The following is a 21,292-nucleotide window of genomic DNA, read 5'->3' on the forward strand; positions in this document are numbered from 1 at the left end:
TGCTGGGTGATAACACTTGGGGAAGACCTGGTTCCAGGAAGCGTGACCCCAAAAGTGTGAGCCAAGTGAGGTCAGAGGCAAGGATTTCGAGGGCTGATGCTGTCTGTCCTGTCACCTGATTCATTCCTTATCCTGGTGCCAGCCTACTCTTCTGCTCATTATCCCACACATCACCTTCCAGGTGTGTCTCTCCTTCCTCTTGTTGGATGGCTCCGGGAACTAGGAGGAGGGGAATCTGAGGCAGGTGGGACACAGGGGACCCAGGCCATGAGCTGCCCTCATCGAGATCTAACGTCCAAGACGTGAAGGCCTAAAGAAAGTGGTGGGAACGTGAAGGTTCTTTATTGATTTGTTTGTGAACCAGTTTCCCAGAAGGTCCCTGGGCCACATGAGTCAGGTGCAAAGACGCAAAGTCTCCTCGACATCCTTTACGGGTCTGAGCTCGTCAGCCAGGACCATCAGGTCAGTCACTAGGGTGTCCAGCAGCCCGTAGACCTGGAAGAACGGGGTGAAATCACAGGCAGAGGTTCGCTTTGTGGAAGGCACCCCACAAGCCAGCACCCAGCACATGATGTGGGCAGAGGGGTCTATACCAGGACATCGAGCCGCAAAAGGGGTAAAACCACACCGCAGAGTTTCTACAGAACTTTTGTTTTGGCAGATAATTTTTATTTTTCAAACCATCTGGGGAAGTAATCTGCACCAGGCCCTTGAGACATATGGGGACACAAGAGCCTGGAGTGTTGAAAGGGGTAATTCCAGGGAGCGGTACCCATTTACCCCCCTGGTGGGGGCCAGCTCCACCTCGGCCACCCAGAGGCCAGCTTTCCTTCTGGTAAGATCACAGACCCTCAGACTGAAATGTCTCCAGGACGGTGCCCTCCCGTGGGGCTAGAGCACATGAGCCTGGGCAGGCGGATTCTTCATTGCAGAGAGCCCTCAGACTCCTATCTAAACCCCATCAACCTTCAGACGTCGCCGTGATGTCACCAGCAGCAAATGGGACTTCTGCTCAGATGTGATCCAGAGCGTTACCCCTGTGTATGTGACACAGTCCCAACTATCTAGTTGTCCACACCGGAGGCAGGCAAAGCGCCGCCATCAGACACGGTGACAATCGAGTGTGGCTTTGTGGACCTCTCCTCCGAAACAGTAACAAAGAATGGAACACATACTCGAGTGAACTTCTAAGGATTTGTGGCTTAAGAATAAACTAGTATTGGGGCGCCTGGGTGGCTCAGCGGGTTAAAGTCTCTGCCTTCGGCTCAGGTCCTGATCCCAGGGTTCTGGGATCGAGCCCCGCATCAGGCTCTCTGCTCAGTGGGGAGCCTGCTTGCCCCTCTCTCTCTTTGCCTGCCGCTCTGCGTACTTTTGATTTCTATCAAATAAATAAATAAAATATTGAAAAAAAAAACCAGCATGAAGGCTCTCCAGCATGTCACAACCCTTACACTTGCTGGAAAGTCAGTCTGTGTGCTGCTCCCTGCAGGGCCTCCTCTGCCAAGAGGCACCTCACACAGACAGGAAGTGGGAGCCGCAGATAGGGAGGGGCTTCTGGTCCATCCCTCTGGTCTTCCAAGTCAGACTGTGTCACTCCTCCAGTCAAACCTCTGTGGACTCTTCATCTCACTCAGAAAAACCCCAAGTCCACACGGTGACCTACAGAGCCCCACCTGGCCTGTGACTTGCTCCCTCTTGGTGGCTCTGCCCTCTGTCCTCCCGGCCCACTCCCTCCCCTGGGTTAGCTGCCCCCCCCTGCCCAGGGTGCTCTTCTTTGATGGCCATAGGGCCACCCCACAGCTCCCTTGGAGTCTGCTCGATGTCACCTTTTCAGTGAAGCTCCCCCACCCGCACCCAGGGAGCTTCCCTACCGCCTCAGCCCGGGCCTGGGTTATCTCTCGCTCTTCCAGAATGCTTGCCACCTAACACACGGGGCGTGTCGCTTATGCACGAGGCCTGTCTTGCACACTGGGATGCCCTTCACGAGGGCAGCTCTGCTCTGTCCTTCCAGCAGGACACACTAGGGCTGACCGTTCGTGGAATAAGTGGGATGGATGAGGGAGGGGAGGGAGGTCCGCAGAGTGGGTGTGAGCGAGGGGAGGTCTGGGCGCAGGGCTCTGGCCCTCACCTCCGTGTGCAGCCTCTTGGTGTATTTCTCCAGGACCAGGGGATCTATAGGTTCCTGGGAGGGGGTCGTGCTGTCAGGGGTAGCGTCTTCCAAGGAAAGCCTGTCCCGACTTGACGATTTCATCAGTTTCTTGTCATCCTTCGCCTTGTGCTTCCTGCTGTTTGCACGGTCCTGCTTGGAGAGACAGAGACACACACGGCCTTCAGGAGTCCCCAGGGGAGGCCCAGGGCATCATGCTAGACTGAGTGCCTGCCTGCCGCAGCTCCTCTGACCGCTCCAGCCACACCGGGGGCCCACCCTGTGTCCTGGCCTGCCTCTTTCCCTGGCAACTTGGCTGCTTTTCTGTCCTCTTTGATTCCCAGCTGCTTCTTCTCCTGGGCTGCGCCTTTACGGTCCTCCTTCCCAAATTTCGTGGTAGTCATTTTCCCTTCTGGGCCAGGAGACTTTCGATCTAAAGGAGGGTGATTGGAAGACAGTGTGACCTGGCCTCACAGACCCCACAGGCAGGGTTGGAAAAGTCAAGGATCCTCAGCCCTTGTGCCCCCAGGGAGGAGCAGAGCCCCCAGTCCAGGTGCGTGAGCTGCGCGGCGGGGGTGGGAGGCCTGGTTCCAGTCCCAGCTCCCCCACCGCTCCATCTATGGCACGGGCAAGTCATTCGACCTCTCTGGAACTCCACCTGTAAAACCAGGGGACTGGACAAAGCTGGTCACTCAGGTCACTTCTGGGTCCCAAATCCTGGCAGTGGACAGGAGGGTTTAATGGGGCCAACTCCAAGGATTAACCTGACGGAGATCCCACGAGATGGGCGTGCAAGGGGGCGAGGCTACGCAGTGCATGGCTGCAGTCTGACCTTGCTCTTCTGGGATGTCCAAATAGATGGTCTCCTTCTCAGGCAGGCCCAGCAGAGCCCTCAGCCACAGGGAATGGCTCACCAGGCCATCGATCACATCCCGCCACAGCTGCAAACTAGAGAGCAAGGCATGCTGGACCAAGCCATCACCCATGTGCCCTTGAACGTGCAGAGGCGTGGGTCCTTCCCTTCTGAGACGGGGGGCTGGGGGCTGCCGTGGAGGGGCTGGCAGCCTCGCCAGCACCTGTGCCAGCGCTCAGGTAGGGATCCGGCTTCCTTCAGGCGGCAGCCAGGGAAGAGTGGCCCAGGAGACAGTTAGGTCAGTCTAGGCTCTAGCTTGAGACCCTGGCTATGCTTGGGCCCAGCCCGACGGGAGCGGGGGAACTTGCGTGAGATTTCCGGAGGGTCCCCGCCGAAGGCACCCATCCATAGCCAAGCAAGTTCCAGAGGAGAAGCGAGGCTTTCTGTGCCCTTGCTGTGCCCCTCTCCTCGCTGCCCTCTGGTTCCTCCTTGGCCCATTCCTCTGCTCACTGAGAGGGAACTGGGCGAGAGCATGGGGGAGAGACTAGGCACTTGCTCTCTGTAACTGCTCCGGAGGGGGCAGGCGGCTGGGGGGCTGCTGTGGCAGGTGGCAGAGCGGGGGAGCATCTGCAGCACCTTTCTGCACCTGGGCTCGAGGGGCGTGCCCAGAACCACAGGCTAGATGGGGCTAGAGGCCACAGTGGGGAGGCAGGGCCGGCTGGGTCGGGGGGGACACTTACCACACCTGGTGCAGGAAGTCAGACTGCAGAGGCCTCTGTTCCTGGCACAGCTCCAGGACTGCTTTGTTGAGCCTGATGAGGCCGTCTTCCTTCTGGGTCTCCTCTGGGAGTGCCATCACTGCCTGGCAGGGTCATAGGTACCATGGGCAACTGTCCTACACGAGACACCAGGGTCCCTGCGTCCTCTAGTGACAGGGCTGGTGCTGTGAGGACAGATGGCCAGGAGCAGGTGCAGCCGTGGAGAGGGGACTCCCCTGGGACTATGTACATGAAACTTCTTCTCCAAGGTGTGTTTGGGTCAGAGGGGGACCACCCCCTCACTGCACCACGGTGGCCTAGGCACCCGAGACCAAAAGAGATGACCCAAGAGACTGCCTCCCCTGGGCCCTCAGAAGGGTCTCTTTGCCCGTGGGGGCCTGGGGGCCTGCTGGGGTCCTCCCTCCGTGCCCTGGCACCCAGCCCGGGACCGCAACCCCATCCATCCCTGCAGAGTCAGGCAAGCACCTTTCTGAAATCCTCCAGGCAGAGGTTCCACTCAGGCGGGGGAAAGCCATCCGGCTGGCAGGGGCTCTTTGTGTTCCTCAGGCCCGGGCTCTCCCCGACCAGTATCTCCTCCATAATGCTCTTCCGTTGAGCAGCCCGGGCCCTGGCTCCAGGCTTCTGGGAGCCGAAAGCATCCCGGGAGTCCCTCCGGGCCTCATTCTCCTGCCGAGACGGCTGGGATTCGGAGACTGGGCCCTTCAAGTGTGCCGCAGGCTCCCTGTTCAGGGGGAGCTTCTCCAAGGCGGCTGGCGGGGGCACGGCCGGCTGGGCCCTGGGGCTGAGGTGCTCCTCCTCACCGGGCTGGGTCTCCTCGGCCTTGGGGGCCACGACCCAGTACTGGCGCCACAGGCTGTGCAGGCTTCGCACCACTTGGTGCTGGTAATGCAGCTGCAGTGAAGGAAGTGAAGCCACGTGATGGGGAGGTGGGGGGAGGGGTCCCCAGAGTCCTGGGGAGCCTCCCCCTTCCTCCCCGCCTAGAGTACGGATGGAGACTACAGGGAAGAAGCCTGCAGGAGCCTCTGTGGCCAGAGAAGCTCCTCACTTCCCTTTTCAACTGAGTATCTCCGACTTAGAGCTTTTCTCGTATTTGCATTTCCAAGCAAGATGGGGTTTGAATGAAGGAGTCTGGGAAGCTCTATTCTGGCCAAGCATCCACTAACCTGCTAAGTAATCTTGGACAAATGACTTAATACCGCCCTGGGCCTCAGTTTCCTCATTGTAAAGCGAGGATCTAAATAGATTCCCCCACCACCACCCCCACCACCCCCCCATCCCCCCCGCGCAAGCTGCTGTGAGGAGAAAGTGAGTTATTCATGGCAGACGCTCAGAACAGGTCCGGGGTGGGGAGGGGGGGTGTGAGGGCACAGGGGCCAGTACTGGGCCTGTACCCGAGGATTCCTATGGTGGAACAAGTCCTCCTCCGTGAGATAGGCATCCACAGGGGACTGTGCGCGCTCCGGGGTCAGGATCCCACTCAGCAGCTCCTGCAGCACGCTCTCCACGATGGTGACTGCTTCATGGGCAGCCAGCTTGTGCTGGGGGCAGGAAGGGGAGACAAGATGGCAGCTCAGCCTTTCGAAACCCATGTTGCCTCCTTGCGGGGAGCCAGAGCCCTTAGGACTTTGTGCCTTCCTAGGGGTTGAGCTCCTGCCACCATCTGTCTGTCTGTCTGTCTCTCTCACACACACACGCTCCTGTTCCCAGACTCAAAATCCCTGGATATCTCCAGATATCTGACAGGATGTAGGGGGGAAGCAGTCCAGGAGATGTCGCTCCCTCATGGGGCCAGAGGTCACCGAGTCAGCATTTTCCCCAGGTTAGGAAGAAGGGCAAGGGGCGGGGCCACATGGTTTGGGCCCTGTTGGGAACGTGGCTTGACCACCCTACTGGGTGCCACAGGAACAGTAGAGGGGCAGCTCCTGTGAGAGGTGGGGCCTACTGTCAGCAAATAAAGCAGACGTGGCACCTGTCCATCTCACCTGTGCTCCCGGTGGGCTGAGCCCCAGCTACCGGAGTCGGCTCGTATCCAGTGGCCACTGTAGGAACCAGGCTGCTTTCTACAGAGCGCCTGGAAGCACTGTCCCAGATGGCCAGCTCTGGAGAGGATGTGGGGCCCAGTGCCCACCCCACGCTCTCTCTGGGGGTCAGCCCCAAGAGTTAGGAGGTTCTCTCTAGTTTTAACGGTTTGCCAGTTAAATCTGACCCCAGGGGATAGACAGCGTCAGACAATGTGAACAAATGTATTTCTAGCAGTTCTGGGGCCTCCAGGCAGGGTGGGGCAGAAAGCTGTTCCTCCTCTCCGTGCCCACCTGCCTTTTACATCACAAAGCCCTGGCGAGTGTGTGTTGAGCAAAACCAGCTCCCTGTCTGTGAAACATTCACCTCTGGGACTGGGAGAAAGGGGATTCAAAGGCAGCACCAAAAAGTCCAGGGGAACCTCTTTGGTGTCCATGGGGCCAAGGTCCTGGGTCTCTTACCTTTAGTAACTTCCTTTCTTCCCTAAAAATGTCCTGGGTCAGGGAGACTGCATAGAGATTGACCTGCAGGGTAGCCCCTCCTAGTAGTGTGGGGTGGGTTCCAAACTCCCAATATTCCCTGTAGATCCCAGAATACAAAGACTTGAAGAAGAAGGTAAAGGTTTTCGTTTCTCCAGGCAGAATCACACCTGAGAGGGAGGGAGACAGAGGTTTTCACCACAGAGGAGCTAGCTGGGCCCCAAGCCTGCATGTATACAGTTAATTGAGCCCTAAGCCTATGCGTATATAGTTAACTGAGCCCTGAGCCTATGCATATACAGTTAACTGAGCCCTAAGCCTATGCATATACACTTAACTGAACCCTATGCCTATGTATATACAGTTAACTGAGCCCCAGGCAGGGTGACAGACCATCCTGGTTTGCCCAGAAATGAGGGTTCTCCTGGGATGTGGGACTTTGGACTTTCTGTGTGAAAACTGGGAGGTCCCAGGCAAACAGGGATGGTGGGGGAGATGGCCCTAGCCTCAGGCCCGAGCAATCAGGTAACTGAACCCCTAGAAAATTTTTGCTCCCTGGTGACTCACTGCTCTGTGTTCTCAAGAGTTCGACCATCCCCCCTACAGACATGAACAGCTGGGAGAGGACATAATTCACAGAAGAAATGGGAGGGAATAGGCAGGGGACAGCGGCTCAACCTTGCAGGAGCATTAGCCCAACCGTGGCTTCTTAGATGGAGGACAGGAGGCAGGGAGCGAGGCAGCCAGGTACCTTCTCGATTGTTAAAGTAAAACCGCTGCGTCCTGTTTCTCTTCAGGCCTTGGAAAGAGTCAGGCTGGGACCGCCGCCGCCAGTCATACCAAATGGCCACTGTGCCATTATTGACCACGGTCAGCTCGGAAAATGTCTTCTCTCCTTCTAGAGTTTCAAAGGTCAAGCGGACGGCAATTCCAACATGCTTCTAGGGAAGGAGGAGGTAAGAGAAATGACTCTCAGGAAGGCTCTGGCCTCCGGTGACCAATTCAGCCTGGTTTGAAAGCGACTTTTCTGGGTTTGGCACTGAAAGTCCCGTGTCCCAGTCCTCCAGGGCCTGGGTGCTCTGAGTGCTAGCATTGTCCTCCAATAGCGGTTGCCTCTGGGGCTGCCATCCACAGCAAGAAGGGAAGAGAAAACAGACTGTGTATCTGATGAGCAGTTCTGCTCCTTAGATCTGAAGTCTTTTTTTTTTTTTTTTTTAGGAGAGAAAGCAAGAGAGAGCTGGGCATGCCTGTAAGCAGAGGTGGGGGGGTGGGCTGGTGGGGGGTGGGCTGAGGTGGTGGGGGGAGGGCAGAGGAAGAAGGAGAGAGAGAATCCCTTTTTAGTTTTCTGTTTTCTGTTTTTTTTAAGACTTTATTTAGGGGCACCTGGGTGGCTCAGTTGGTTAAGCATCTGCCTTGAGGGCGCCTGGGTGGCTCAGTGGATTAAGCCGCTGCCTTCGGCTCAGGTCATGATCTCAGGGTCCTGGGATCAAGCCCCGCATCGGGCTCTCTGCTCCGCAGGGAGCCTGCTTCCTCCTCTCTCTCTGCCTGCCTCTCTGCCTACTTGTGATCTCTCTCTCTGGCAAATAAATAAAATAAAATCTTAAAAAAAAGCATCTGCCTTGAGCTCAGGCCATGATCCCAGGGTTCTGGGATAGAGCCCATGTCAGGCTCCCCGCTCAGTGGGAAGCCTGCTTCTTCTTCTCCCACTCCTCCTGCCTGTGTTCCCTCTTCTCGCTGTCTCTCTCTCTCTCTCTCTCAAATAAATAAAATCTTAAAAAAAAAAAAGACTTTATTTATTTGAGAGAGAGAGAGACAGAGGGCATGAGCAGGGGGGAAGAACAGAGGAAGAAGGAGAAGCAGACTCCCCGCTGAGCAGTGAGCCCAATGGGGGACTCAATCCCAGAACCCCGGGATCATGACCTGAGCCCAAGGCAGACGCTTAATTGACTGAGCCACCCAGGCACCCAGGAGAGACAGAATCTTAAGTAGGTTTCACACCCAGCATGGAAGCCGATATGGGGCTCAATCTCACAACCCTGAGATCATGACCTGAGCTGAAAACAAGAGTTGGATACTTAACCAAATGAGCCACTCAGGTGCCCCTGAAGAATATTTTAGAACCTTCTTGAAGCCATACCTGTTTGGTTTTTTAAAAAAAGTTTTTATTTATTCATTTGAGAGAGAGAGAGCGAGCACAAGATGGACAGAGGGAGAGGCAGAGGGAGAAGCAGACTCCCCACTGAGCTGGGAGCCTGTTGTGGGGCTCGATCCCAGGACCTGGATATCATGACCTGAGCTGAAGGCAGACACTTAACCATCTGAGCCACCCAGGTGCCCCAAAGCCATACCTGTTTGAGAAGTTTCACTTATTTACGTGCTTGGGGGCTGGGTACAAACTGGGTGGCTTGTGACAGTCTCTTTTCAGCCTTGTGATTTTATTCTGGTGCAAGTTAGCACGCTGTTACCATTCTCAGACATGCTAAATGTATGACCAGATAAATGCAAAGAGGTGACTGACCAGGCTGCTTGTGACTGCCACAATCACCCTGGGACTGCACCCGAGGGAGGCCCTTCCAGCAGGTGGACGAGGGTAGAGTCCGTTTTACCTTGTCCTGGGGGTTACTGCCTCTGATCCAGCAAGCTGGCTTCCCACAAAACAGCAGAGAAGGGCCAAGAATAGGCATGGGGACCACATCAGGGTAACTGGCCAAGTCTCTGTAAGAAAGACCAAGGACTTACTTCCCCCGAGGCTACCCCAGTCTTGCCCCATGGCGCCCAGGGAAATGGCCTGGACAGGTGCCGGGCTCTGCCCTCTGATCGAGTACTCTCAGCTCTCAGCCTCGTCCCGCTCTATTCCTACAGGCCGGTGCTGCTGGGACACACAGAGACTCTTCGCGCACAGCATTTACCAGCAAAGGAAGGGCAGGGAAATCCCCCTTGGGGGCTGGTTGCTGGGAGGGAGCAGATGGTCACAGAAAAAGCTGGTGCAGGTGTTGGGAGTGGCCCAGAGAGAGGCGGGGATGGAGGCACCTGGATTTCGGAGTGGGGAGTCTGCCCTTTATACTGCGGGTGCCGGGGGAAGCCACTCTCCCTGACCCCTCTCCCTGGGGCCCCGGGGCCGACTCACAAGGGCACCATGTCTTCAGAGGAGCTTTCCTGGTTCCTCTCAAATGCCGTGAAGTCTTCCACCTTCACAGTCGTGAACGGCTGCCCTTGGCCCACCACCTCCAGGCCATCAATGTCCTCAGAGAGACCGAAAGAGGGAAGATTAGCTGACCGAAGACAGGCACATCACGAGGGGCTTGGGACTGCCCAGAGGCGTACCTGCTGGCTGAAATCCAGCTCTGCCATGAGCTTCCGCAGCTCTGTGCGTCGGTAGATCAGAAACAGACTCCGATCCCAGGTGTAGCGGTACCCAGCCTCCTTCCAGGCCGGCAATCCTAGAGCGGCGGGGCCGGAGGCCCTCAGCACAGTGGGCTGCGGGGGCCTCTTCCTTACCCACTCTCAGGGGCGCCGCGAGCACCCACCCCAGCACTTCCCCAGCTTCTGGGGAAGGGGAAAGTATGGCTTCCCTGTGCAGCTCGACTCCGGTCCTCCCGCCCCATCCCTACCGCCTCAGCAGCCCTGTGCAGGACTCCTGCGTGACCACCTCGGAACCCTGCAAACCTTTGGATTATAATCACAACAGCAGCTACATCTGACTGAGTGTTTAACAGCCAGCCAAAACCCCCTAGTGCACATCCTGTCCCACTGAACACTCCCACAGTACTTTACAGGTGGGGAAACTGAGGACCAGAGAGCTTAAGAAACCCCAACACAGCTGGGGCCAAACCCAACAGAGAACTAGCATGCAAACCACAAAAGCAAGCCACTGATGTCATGGAAAATTTCCGAGATGCCACATTGGAAAAGGCGAAAAGAAACAGGTGAAATTCACTTCATTAATAGAGTTTAACCCAACAGATCAAGAATAGTATCATTTCTACATGTAATCCATATAAAATGATTAATAAGGCATATTTTTTAGTACTAACCTTTGAAACCCAGTGTGCGGTTCACACTTACAGCACACCTGAGTCCACGCTAGCCACGTTCCAGGGGCTTGATGACCATGAGCCATGGTGGCCACGTGGACAGAGCAGCCCCACAGCTCCTGCTCCCACTTGCCCCCCTCCCCCTTCCAGCACTGTCTTACTGCAGGGGGGCTGGTCCTTCAGGGGTTATGGGCCTCCATCCCAGGCCATTCTCATCCGGAGCCATGCTGTTCCCCCTCCTAGGCCAGCCATAAGCTGCCGTCGCGTCTCCAGCCCGCTCCTCACCCATCTCTGCCTGGATGCACTGCGGCTTCCTGACGTGAGTGATCGGTTCCAGGAGGCCACGCTGAGCTTTTGTCTTTGTCATCACCAGACCCGTCAACTCATCTCCCAAGTATTCCAAGCGACTCCAGAACCCACTGGTCTCCTCACAGGTCTGGCGAGGAAGGGCAGGCGAGTCATAGCACCTGGGCACTTTGGAGAGAGGCCGGGGGAGGCGGGGGGCCCAGCGGGACGAGAGTGCCACAGACCTCGATGCTCTCCCTAGGGGGGATTCCCTGCTGCTGAGAGCAGGATAGAAGCACCCACTGTATGCTTCTGTAGCCCCAGACGGACGGCACAGGCCCATAGAGGCACTGTACTGAAAAACCACGGCACATGACGGTGCCCTGGGTCCCCTGAAAGCTGGAGCCTCGGCTTTTAGGAGAACAGTAAGACTATTCTAATATCCCAATACCATGATATCTTTCCCCTCAAACTGACTACCTCGGACCACCACAGGGTGAGTAACCTAGCTAGTCAGGCCCCTGAAAGCCTGGTAACAGTAAAGGCCTTAAGGGCTTCAAAATGCCTTGCAGTGAGCATATTTTCTTATCCTTTTTTTTTTTTTAAAGATTTTATTTATTTATTTGGCAGAGAGAGACACCGCGAGAGAGGGAACATAAGCAGGGGGAGTGGGAGAGGGAGAAGCAGGCTTCCTGCCATGCAGGGAGCCCGATGCAGGGCTCAATCCCAGGACCCTGAGATCATGAGCTGAGCTGAAGTCAGATGCTTAATGACTGAGCCACCCAGGTGCCCCAATTTTCTTGTTCCTAACTATGCAACCTGAGGCAGCCATCCTTGGATCGAGAACCCCCTTCCTTACAGAGCACCTGGGAGCTCTGTCCTTACCTTCCCATCATGCTGTGTTGGAAGTATTCGGTCAATGAGCTCCCGTTCCTCCTGGATCCGTCTGTAGGTCTCCCCAGTGTGCATCAGCAGCTCACTCACTGGCTTCTTCAGGTGTTCTAGAAAGGTGAGAGCCAAGAATGCAGCCCCTCCCTCAGGTCAGACCAGGAGCCTAGCCCTGCGCCTGGTCAGCCCCACCGCTGGGCTGATTTCGGGACCCACTAAAGAGCAAGAAGCACTTGGGGGTGGAGGGCACTACATGACCGGCCTGCATCCAGGCTTCGGCCAAGTGGAGCCACAGGAAAACGCAGCAGGGGAGCCTGAGTGGTGGCCGAGGCCCGGCGGGAACCCCGTCCACTGTGCTCACCGCTGAGGGCTTCCTGCTGCTTCTTCCGCAAGGCGATGTGGCGCTGCCAGTTTCTGAGAAAGTTGTGCTGAAGAGGTGGGGCCCAGGGATGTGCCTTCTTTTCTCTGGGGGCTTTCTCCTTTGGCTCTTCTTTCGCCGACATGAGGGTCACCAGAGCCGGCGGGGTGGGGATCAGCTCAGCCAGCTGAAAAGTACAGGGAGAGCGTGCGGAGGGTAAGAAGTAGGTGTTGTGGGGGTGGGGGTGGGGGCGCTGAGCAGAGACTTCTCCAGGCCTCACCCCCCGCCGTCCACCCCATCTGCTCAGAGTCCCTCCTCTTCTGGACCCTGACATAGCAACTCTCAGTCTCTCTGTCCCCTCACAACTGATGCTAACTGACACCTTCACCGGCAGGGCAACAGAGCCATTTTTATATGACCCCAGGCCTCTTAGCACCTGACCCGGCAGAGGCGTTTTGCCTGGAGCCAAGGAAGCAAAGGAGCAGAAAGCCAGCAAAGCTCAGGTCAGACAGACAGACAGACTGACGCGCAGTCACAGGAGCTACGAGAAGCTGCCCTCCTACACCGTGTGCACCAAAGAGGCGAGCAGGTCAGGCTTTGGCGAAGGGCTAATGAAGCCGGTGGTGTGCGGAGGAACAGGAGCCCCGAGCCCCGATGCCTCTCTGGGTTCTAACTGGAGCCCGGCATGCTCTGGCTTTGGGGTTCCTTGAGGCACCTCTGTATCCTTACGGTGAATTGCTGACTTCAGCTGAAGCCAGTCTAAGGGGGCTTCACTCTTTCGGGGGGAGGGTCACGAGCTCTTCAGATTCCAGGTCCCAGGAGGGAACTGTCTACCCCAGTCCCCCAGTAGTGCTTGGTTCCGCCAGGTGGGTACCTCCGGAATGGCTCCAGTGACTGCTCCCCTCCCCACAGCGCTGCACAAACCAACCTGGGTGTTCCCTCGAGCAATGGCAATTCTCTTAAAGTCCTGGAGACTCCCCAGGATGTGGTGAGGCAGGATCTGGTCACAGCCACGGAAGCTGTCGCCTGGGCCTGGGGGGATGGCAGGGAGGGACTAGCTCATGTCAATGTTTCAAGGCAGTTACTTTCTGCTGGTGACCCAGCTTCCTCCCAAGGCTGGGCCCATGAACTCAGAGGCCAAGGCCGCCAGGGTCAAGCCTGGGCCATACCGGAGTAGTCCAGGGGCTTCGTGGCTGCATCTGGGGTGGCAGGATGTGCCACTAAGTGGCAGACCTTCCTCTTCGGATCCTTGGGCTTGAGTTTCCGAATAATAAATTTCTGGGTAACAGCAGGTCGGTCTTGTGTCTCAATGAAGCGAGGAATGTGTTGCTTAAAAAAAAAAAAACAACCAAAATAAAACAAAACAGGAGAATTCCACTTGAGATCAGGAGGAAGAAAAATGCCACCCATCTCCTCGGTCCTAATTTTTGGTGGAATTCCTGAAGGCTGACAAATCTGTTGTTCCAGCTCTGTCTGTATGCTCTGTCGAGGAAATGTCTATGCCACACACTAAAGTCTCAGTGATGTCCGGGGGTAACATTTAAACCCTCCAGACAGTGCAGGCGAGAAGTGGCCGACTCTTCCGGGTAAAGCATGGGGTTGGGGTTCAGCAGCTGTATCCACACCTGCAATGTACTCCTCAGACTCATTTTCCCTTCTATGAAATGGGGATGACGGGCACTTGCCTCTGTGGGAAGCAGGACACCCGAACATGCTATTTCCCTATGGTTCTCTAGGACTCTCAGCAATGTGAAAATAAACCGCATAGTAAATTCCTTCAGATGGGGGTGCCTGGGTAGCTCAGTCATTAAGCGTCTGCCTTCAGCTCAGGCCATGATCCGGAGTCCTGGGATCGAGCCTCACTTCGGGCTCCTTGCTCCGCAGGAAGCCTGCTTCTCCCTCTCCTAGTCCCCCTGCCTGTGTTCCCTCTCTCTGTGTGTCTTTCTCTGTCAAACAAATAAATAAAATCTTAAAAAAAAATTCCTTTAGATGCAAAAGTGCAAAGAATCCATGTTCGATTTTTCCATGGAATTAGACACTCCCTCTGGGTGGGGAGGTGGTGGAGAGACAGTGGGCACAGTTGACGTTCCTGACCATGCAGACTGACCCAGAAATGCTCCTGCAATAAGGGATCCTGGACTTCATCCTTACCTTCTTCAGATCTTCCTTCTTAATGGCTAAGGCAAGAATGTCATCCCCTTGTAGGACATTGCTAACAGGCTCAGGTTCTTCCTGAATGGGGGGTGTGGGCTGTTCAGCTACCTTTGTCCTCTTCTTTTCTAAAGAGAAGCAGAATGGTACCACTGCTGAAATATATATATATATATATATATATATATATATATATATATATAGTATATTCTAATAGAGATATGTAATATATATTCTAATATATAAAAGCTAATATCTATCTACATTAGAGTTCATGGTAGAAGGCAGAGTTCAACAACTAGACAGAGGCTACCAAGGTGGCCTGGAGTTCTCTCTCGAAGGTCCCCCTACCTGTCCCCCTTGGCCTGCTACAGTGACTGGAACTTTTGGAGCTGGAGTTGCGATCGAAAGATAGTCCGTTCCAGGCTGTGCCATTTATAAGCTATACAACCTTGGGTGTATCACCTAGCCTCTCCTGGTCTCTGTTTTCCTTTTTGTAAAAAGAGAAAGCCCGACTAAATCAATGTTTTCCAAATATTTGTCAAATGTCTGCCTGAGGGTCTTCTGAAGAGTTTTACTAATAGAGCTTCCTGACTACTTCCTGGGGCCAGGGCCAAGGGAACTGTATTTTGTAAAAACTCCCTCGGTGGTTCTGAAGCATAGGAGTTTGGGACAACGGGACTAGATGCTTTCTCGGCTCTCCGCATTAGCGGCATTGACGCATTGTCCTAGGTGAAGACGTCAGGTTTCTTAGGACACTGGCTAAAAATGCGGATGCTCTGGGTGAACCAGAACCTTCACCCCGAGCATTTATTTCACATTCTTTCATTTAATAAATACTGTTTAAGCATCTCGCTAGGCATTGTGCTAGGTTCTGGGGATATAAGGCAGAGTCTCGGGCCTCCAAGAGCACAAGCCCAAACAAGACTGTCAAACAGGTTCCCTGAACTAGGGTCACTATGGGGGTGTCCTGGGGGGTACCCCAGCCCCGTGTGTGGAGAGGTCGGGGGGGCTTCCTGAGGAGGTGATGTTTACACTGTGAGCCGAAGATGATGGAACTTAGACACGGGAAAGGCACTGGGGAATAGGCATTCCAAAGGGAAGAGCACGAAGAGGCCTAGAGGCAACAGAAGAGAGTGGGCATCTGGAACTCCAAGCACATTTTTTAAATAGCTGGAGAGCAGCGAGGTGGGGGTAGGAAGCTGTGCCTGGGGAGGGAAGTAGGTGCCACATGGCTCAGAGCTTTGTGAGCTGTGTAAAGGACTTTAGTCTTTACCCCGAGGGTCATAACATGGCAAGGAATGGATAAGGGGTGCAAGATGGAATGGGGGGGAGTCTTTAGGAGTATTTAGGAGTCTAGGGGGGAATGAAGGGCTTGATAAAAGCAGCTCATGGGACTGGAGGAAAGTGGAGAGATCTGAGCCTCTTGCACAGGCTGGCGGGAGCGCAGCACTGAGAACTCTGGACAGAGCAAGTCACTCCCCAGCCAGGACGCCCTCCCTGCCTGCCTTCTGGCTGCTGTCCCCTGGTTTAGAATGTTCTTAGGTAAGGCCTGACACAGAATACGCAAAAGAAAGCCCAAGTTCAGCCTTCAGGGACTTTAAACCAAAACTTGGTTTTGTCCACTGCTACTCAGAGTGCTCTAATGTTCAAGGGGCCATTATCACTCAAACATCAAAGTGGGGGTTTTGATGACCCAAATCAAATGTTTTGTAGGAAGTGGCCACATGGTGGCCAAAACACCCAAGCCAGAATCATCCCAACAGCGTAACTCTAAATGGGGCCTATCGGTCAGAGTCCTCTCCTTGGTGACGGGGCCAGCAGACACCCAGGAGTATCTGTCAGTGAAACCGCAGGGCTTGGCATGCGCGCGCGCGCGCGCACACACACGCAAACAGGGCGGATGGGCTTAACCCCATGTTCTGGTCCCATCTGCTGCCCCACGGGGAGGTGCACCCTTAGGCTTGAATTTCTACTTCCTCTCTCCCTTTTCCCCAGTCGCCTGTGTTGGTGGTCATCCAAGAAACAACGGGGAGCAGTTGCAGGTCGGCTTTAATATACATTTTGGAACCTGGGGGCGCCTGGCTGGCTCAGTTGGAGGAACGTGTGATTCTCCACCTCGGGGGTCATGAGTTCGAGCCCCACACTGGGCATAGGGCTTAAGTAAATAAATAAATAGACTTCACATAAATAACTATTTTGGAATTATTTATGTTTTCCAGGACATTTGCTTCCTCCGTCTGTCACCTCGGCTGGGTCTACAGCTTCCCAAGGGATTACACATCTCCAGATGTGTGCTTGTCACTGGTGGGTGTCTAATCACCATGTGTAAATTTATAAACCTTCAACATTGCTAAAGGTTTCCAAAATCGTGAAACTCTGCTCTGAGGTTTTTCTGAGGTTATCTTGGATGCAGTTCAAAGCTCTGGTATAACATACAGTCAGGGAGCAGTGTGTTCTAGTTAAGGAAGTCTTCGGAAAAATGATATATACATTTTAAACTTCAACTCACCCTACAGAATATTTACCAAGCAATTTCTCTGTGCTATGAACTGCAGAGAAGGTGGTATAAAAGGTGAAGATAGGGCTCCTTCCCTTCAGGAGCTGAAAACAGCAACAGACATTAACACACACCAGCATCACATAAGGCCCTGAGTTAGTGGCAAAGACCAGGTGTTTGGTTACACATCAAAGAAGGAACAAATGGATGTGGATCCTACAGGTTAGGCTGTAAAGAAAGGTTCAGAAGAGCAGGTGCAGGGGTCAGAGGCTGAGTTAGGTCCCAAAGGACCAGAAACCTTGGGACAGGCAGAGCAGCAAACAGAGCTGTTCCAGGTGAGGTCACAGAGCAAAGGGGGAGGCAGGGCTGAGCATGGCATATGTGGGGGCATGGTGACACGGACGGCTTGTTGGGGGAGGTGGGGGTGCCATTAAGGATGACAGAAAAATCAGGGTATGTCAGCTTGGTAAAGTAAGGCTGAAGCATTTGTCTTCTCACTGTCAGGAAGGAGGTTTGGTCCAGGAGAGTGCCTTGGTAAAAGCAGCATTTCAGGAGTGATTCATCCAATGAGGGTAAGCCAGGTGGACTGGGGGCTGGGCGGGGGAGCGAGGTAGTATGGAGATGCAAGTGGGGGAGAGCAGGGAGGAAGGACTATTATGTGGGGGTCATTTCAAGACCTGGGGGAGGGGGCTCGGCAGGTCAGGGTGTGTCTCACTACTAAACCTACGGAGGCTCAGCTATTTCCTGTTCTTTGGTCTGGAAAGTCAAGCTGAGTGGGGCTTCTGGTGAGCCCCATAGGTGGCATTTCTCCCTTGATCCTGGCAGCCGTGAGGGGGTCAAAGACCAGCCCTCTTGCACGGGGCAGTTGGGGGACATTTTGGCCAGAGGTAGGTCAGGCAGCTGGAAGCAAGGTGCTCAGGTGGTGTAGGAATAGAGGAAAGCGGAGGGAGCCTTGGAGAAGAAACCTGGCCTTGAGTTTTCTGTTTCTTGTGTTATCTAGATGTTATCCTTTTTCCGTGTTGATCAAGGTCTTAGAGAACTTCCCCCAGATTGCACTGGGGGAACCAAGGGAGATGCTGTCCCTACCAGGGCTGAGCTTTACTTGATCAGGGAGGGGCATCTGGGACCGCTGGGAACCTTCCCAGTTTCCTAACAAAAGCAGGGACAAACTTGGAAGGCAAAAGGGCTCGCATCCCTAAACAGATTTATAGCCACAATATTTGCTTGCCTTTTTGCTTATAATTACAGCAATACAGCATAAGATTATATTTGTGGATTAACTGTATTATATCGGGGGTGGGGGGAATAAAAGTATTGTCCTACTATATTACTGATGTCCCCTGAGACATTCAGGGGGAAAAAAAGGTATCTTGCATGCTAAACTAAACAGGTTTTTCCCCCTCCTCACCCTGGTGCATGTTCTCAACTCAAATGGCTATTTAACAAATTACATTTCCCGTTCTTAAAAATAACTATGTAGTGATAAATCGTTCCTTGATTTGTTTACAGCAGAAAGTTCAAATCTGATAAGATCCAGAAACTGGGTGTGCAGGAGGCAGTAGCTAAGAAAGACCTTGACTGCCCTTGGGAAAAGGTCCCAGCTCTTTTTCTATCTCTGTCCACTATTAAGAATTAGTTCATGAGGGGTGCCTGGGTGGCTCAGCCAGTTACGTGTCAGCCTTTGGCTCAGGTCATGATCTTGGGGTTCTGGGATCAAGCCCCATCTCGTCAGAGGGTCCTTGCTTAGTGGGGGGTCTGCTTCTCTCCCTATGCCCCTCCCCCACCCGCTCGTGTTGTCTCTCTCTAAATCTTAAGTTATATCATGAAACAGAATATCAACTCAGCCTAAATTGGACTTTTATACTATAAAGAGGGATTGAAGCCAGCCATACTGGCTAAGCAGGCCTCCCAGGGGTCCCAGGGCAGACCTGCCCCTCTCCTCCCACTGAGCTTTTCACCACTGCTCTGAGGCTGGCTTTGGGTCTCCCCAGCGCCTGCAAGAGCACGTCCAGACTCTCTGACTTAGCAAGTGAAGCCCTTGCTTGGTCTGGCCCCTGCCTCCCTGTGCAGCCCTGTCTGGCTCCCTCCCTCTCCTCCACACCCACCACCTCTGCCCTGGCTACCAGTGTCCTAGTTCCATGCTTTAGCTCACGCCGCTGCGGGCTCCCTAAACCTGGAGAAGCAAACTGCCTTTTGTGGGGGGAGGGGAGGAAAGAGGCCAGCCACAGATGCCACCTTCTTCAGAAAAACTTGCCCTCAGAATCTAGCATCTAAGGCCTGGGTCAGGTACTCTGAGCCCCCATAACCACTTAGGGATCCCAATATTGCAGCACTCATATTTGTCTGGTTCCTCCTCCCACAGGTCACTAGACTCTGCGTTTCTTGTGGGCCAGGGTCACTCAGTGGATACTGACACCACTGCTGCCCAGCACGGTGCCCACACACAGCAGACCCTCAGTAAATGAAACAGGGAGGGGGCTGCAAACGGGAGCATGTCCATGGGGGTCGGTGTGCAGTTAGACACCCCGGGACCCTGCCACCTGCAACCAGAGGGTAGCTGAGGCGGCCAGGAAGTAGTCATGTCTGCAATGAGCTTCAGGTTAAACAACTGGGCTAGGTGTCATCCATCCCGAAAGGACGGTTATACATGGTGGGAAACAGAACTGGCCGAGTTAGGCATTTCTTCTGGGTTTTTCCAGCAGGTCTCTTCGGTGAACATCCTCAAGAATCTGCCCAAGGTGTTGGTTTCACCACCTCCACATGCTCCTTGCATTCTTTCCTGAACTTCTTTTCCCAAGGACTCCAGTTCCTGGCCCTTCTGAAACTCTTTCTGACTCTTCTGCACCCCACCCAGTGGAGAGCTCCTGCCTTCTGAGTCCCACCTTAAGATAAGGTTAGACTTAGAGCTCTCCTTTGCCTTCCTGCCCCAAGCCATCTCCCCAGCAGTTGGCCCCTGAAGCCTCTGTTACTGTTCCTATGTCCCCATCCCCAAGGCCCAGGGCACTGGACCCCCTCCCTTCGCGGGTCGCTGCCTTGTACATCATCCCTGAGGTATGGGGTACGCCTTATTCCGTACCCTATTCCCCCGTGATCTTTACCTCCATCCTGCTGTCACCCCTGTCCTCCAGGCCCCGTGTTTTGAATCCCATCCAAGAACCCCAGCCCCTGTCGGGTTCTCCTGAGCTCCCAAGGCAGCCAGCGCCAACCTTTAATGGCTTCTGCAGCCTCCAAGAATCTGTTTGCAGGTATTCTTAGGCGGGACTCCTTCTTCAGAGACTTCATGGTGTCGCCCGCGCTCTGAGCACGGCCCTGCGCCACGGGGACCTGGGATAACGAGGCTGTGCGGCACCCCAGCGACCCCGCTCCCGCGCGCCCTCCCGCCAGCGGCCGCCGACGCGTCCATAGCAACCAGCGTCCCGCGCGGGGGCGCGCACCCACCGATCAACTTGGGCGGAGACTGCTTGGCAGCCATCTTTTTCATCCGGCCACGCCCACGCGCCCGCCGCGGGCCACTCCTCCCGCGCGCGGATGCGGAGCACAGCGCCCGGCTAGGGGCGTGACGTCACAGGGGCGCCGGAGAACGCCGTGACGTCAGCGGCCAGCAGGAGCGGGGCGAGGCCCCCAGAACTGGGGTGGAGGGCGGGACGGCAGGGTAGGGGCGGCCCAGGCTCTGGCTTTCCCTCTGCGTCTCCAGGCGGCTGCCGCTGGGTCGTTCCTTTCATGCCAGGCTGCAACCCCCTGCGTGGCTTCTCCTGGGCTTCAGGGACTCGGTGGCCCCTGCCTCCTTTCCGGGCGCCTGTGTCCTACACCCCCCCGCGCTCGCTACAGGCCCTCCATCACCTCCCAAATAATTCAGGCTTTTACCCCGACTGGGGCCCTTCTCACACTGCTGGTTTCAGTCCTTGGAGTGAAGGTGAAGTCCCTTGACTCCCTAATTTTTTTTTTTTTAAGATTTTATTTATTTATTTGACAGACAGTGTTCACAAGTAATCAGAGGCAGGTAGAGAGAGAGGAAGGGAAGCAGGCTCCCCGCTGAGCAGAGAGCTCCATGTAGGGGCTCCATCCCAGGACTCTGGGATCATGACGCAAGCCGAAGGCGGAGGCTTTAACCCACTGAGCCACCCAGGCGCACCTGACTCCCTAATTTAAAGTAGCCCCTCTGTGGTCTCAACTTCATAATTGCACCCGGTGTATTTTTTTCCTAGAGCCCTAACGTGTTCTCGAGTTATCCTGTTTGTTGAGGGGGTTGGCGGTTGTTGATTGAGTTCGTTGTGAGAATGTAAGCTCCGTAAGATCACGGCAGGCCTGTCACTTGTCCCCACCCCAACCCAAGTTTAGCACATAGCAGTCACTCAGTGTGGAGTAATAAAGGGGCTTTAGAGGCAGACCGCCTACTTGCTAGCTCTGTGTTCTTGGACCAGCCACTTGATGTCCCTGACCCACACTTTCCTCACTTATAAGTGAAGATCGTAAGGCCTCTCCCACCGGCCACTGTAAGGTTTAACTGAGTATGCATTTAAACTACTCACTATAGGGCCCTCTGTGAGGTGTAGAATCTTCCCAGTCAGTTGTCAAAATCATGCTGGGCCTGGGGGAGATACACTCTGTACCCATTTTACAGATGAAAAAACTGAGGTCTACACAAGAGGAGGATATAAAGTCACCTGACTACCAAGAAGTACAATTTAAACCTGGTTCTCCCAAATCCAAGGCCAGGACTCCTGTGCCCTGTCTTCTGGGCCATGTCCGAGCTTGGCTGTAGTTTGCCCTAGACAGGGGAGGAACTAGGGAAGATGCCTG

At 54.7% G+C, this 21,292-nt stretch overlaps 1 protein-coding gene across 1 annotated transcript; it reads right to left on the reverse strand.

Annotated features, from left to right (window-relative positions):
• Positions 1 to 379: 379 nt before the first annotated feature.
• On the reverse strand, positions 380 to 19,829 carry LOC123929642 (MYCBP associated protein). The gene is made up of 19 exons (XM_045985544.1): positions 19,699 to 19,829; positions 13,993 to 14,120; positions 13,011 to 13,170; positions 12,770 to 12,873; positions 11,845 to 12,028; positions 11,481 to 11,596; positions 10,596 to 10,746; positions 9,601 to 9,716; positions 9,404 to 9,519; positions 8,883 to 8,991; positions 7,028 to 7,217; positions 6,259 to 6,446; positions 5,170 to 5,316; positions 4,244 to 4,669; positions 3,740 to 3,861; positions 2,979 to 3,094; positions 2,443 to 2,579; positions 2,129 to 2,299; positions 380 to 495 (listed from the first exon to the last, which is right to left on the reverse strand). The coding sequence occupies exons 1-19, from the start codon at positions 19,772 to 19,774 to the stop codon at positions 394 to 396; spliced, it is 2,859 nt and encodes a 952-aa protein (XP_045841500.1). The 5' UTR covers positions 19,775 to 19,829; the 3' UTR covers positions 380 to 393.
• Positions 19,830 to 21,292: the final 1,463 nt, after the last annotated feature.

Source organism: Meles meles, chromosome 18, assembly GCF_922984935.1.
Source record: "Meles meles chromosome 18, mMelMel3.1 paternal haplotype, whole genome shotgun sequence".
NCBI classification, from domain to species: Eukaryota; Metazoa; Chordata; class Mammalia; order Carnivora; family Mustelidae; genus Meles; species Meles meles.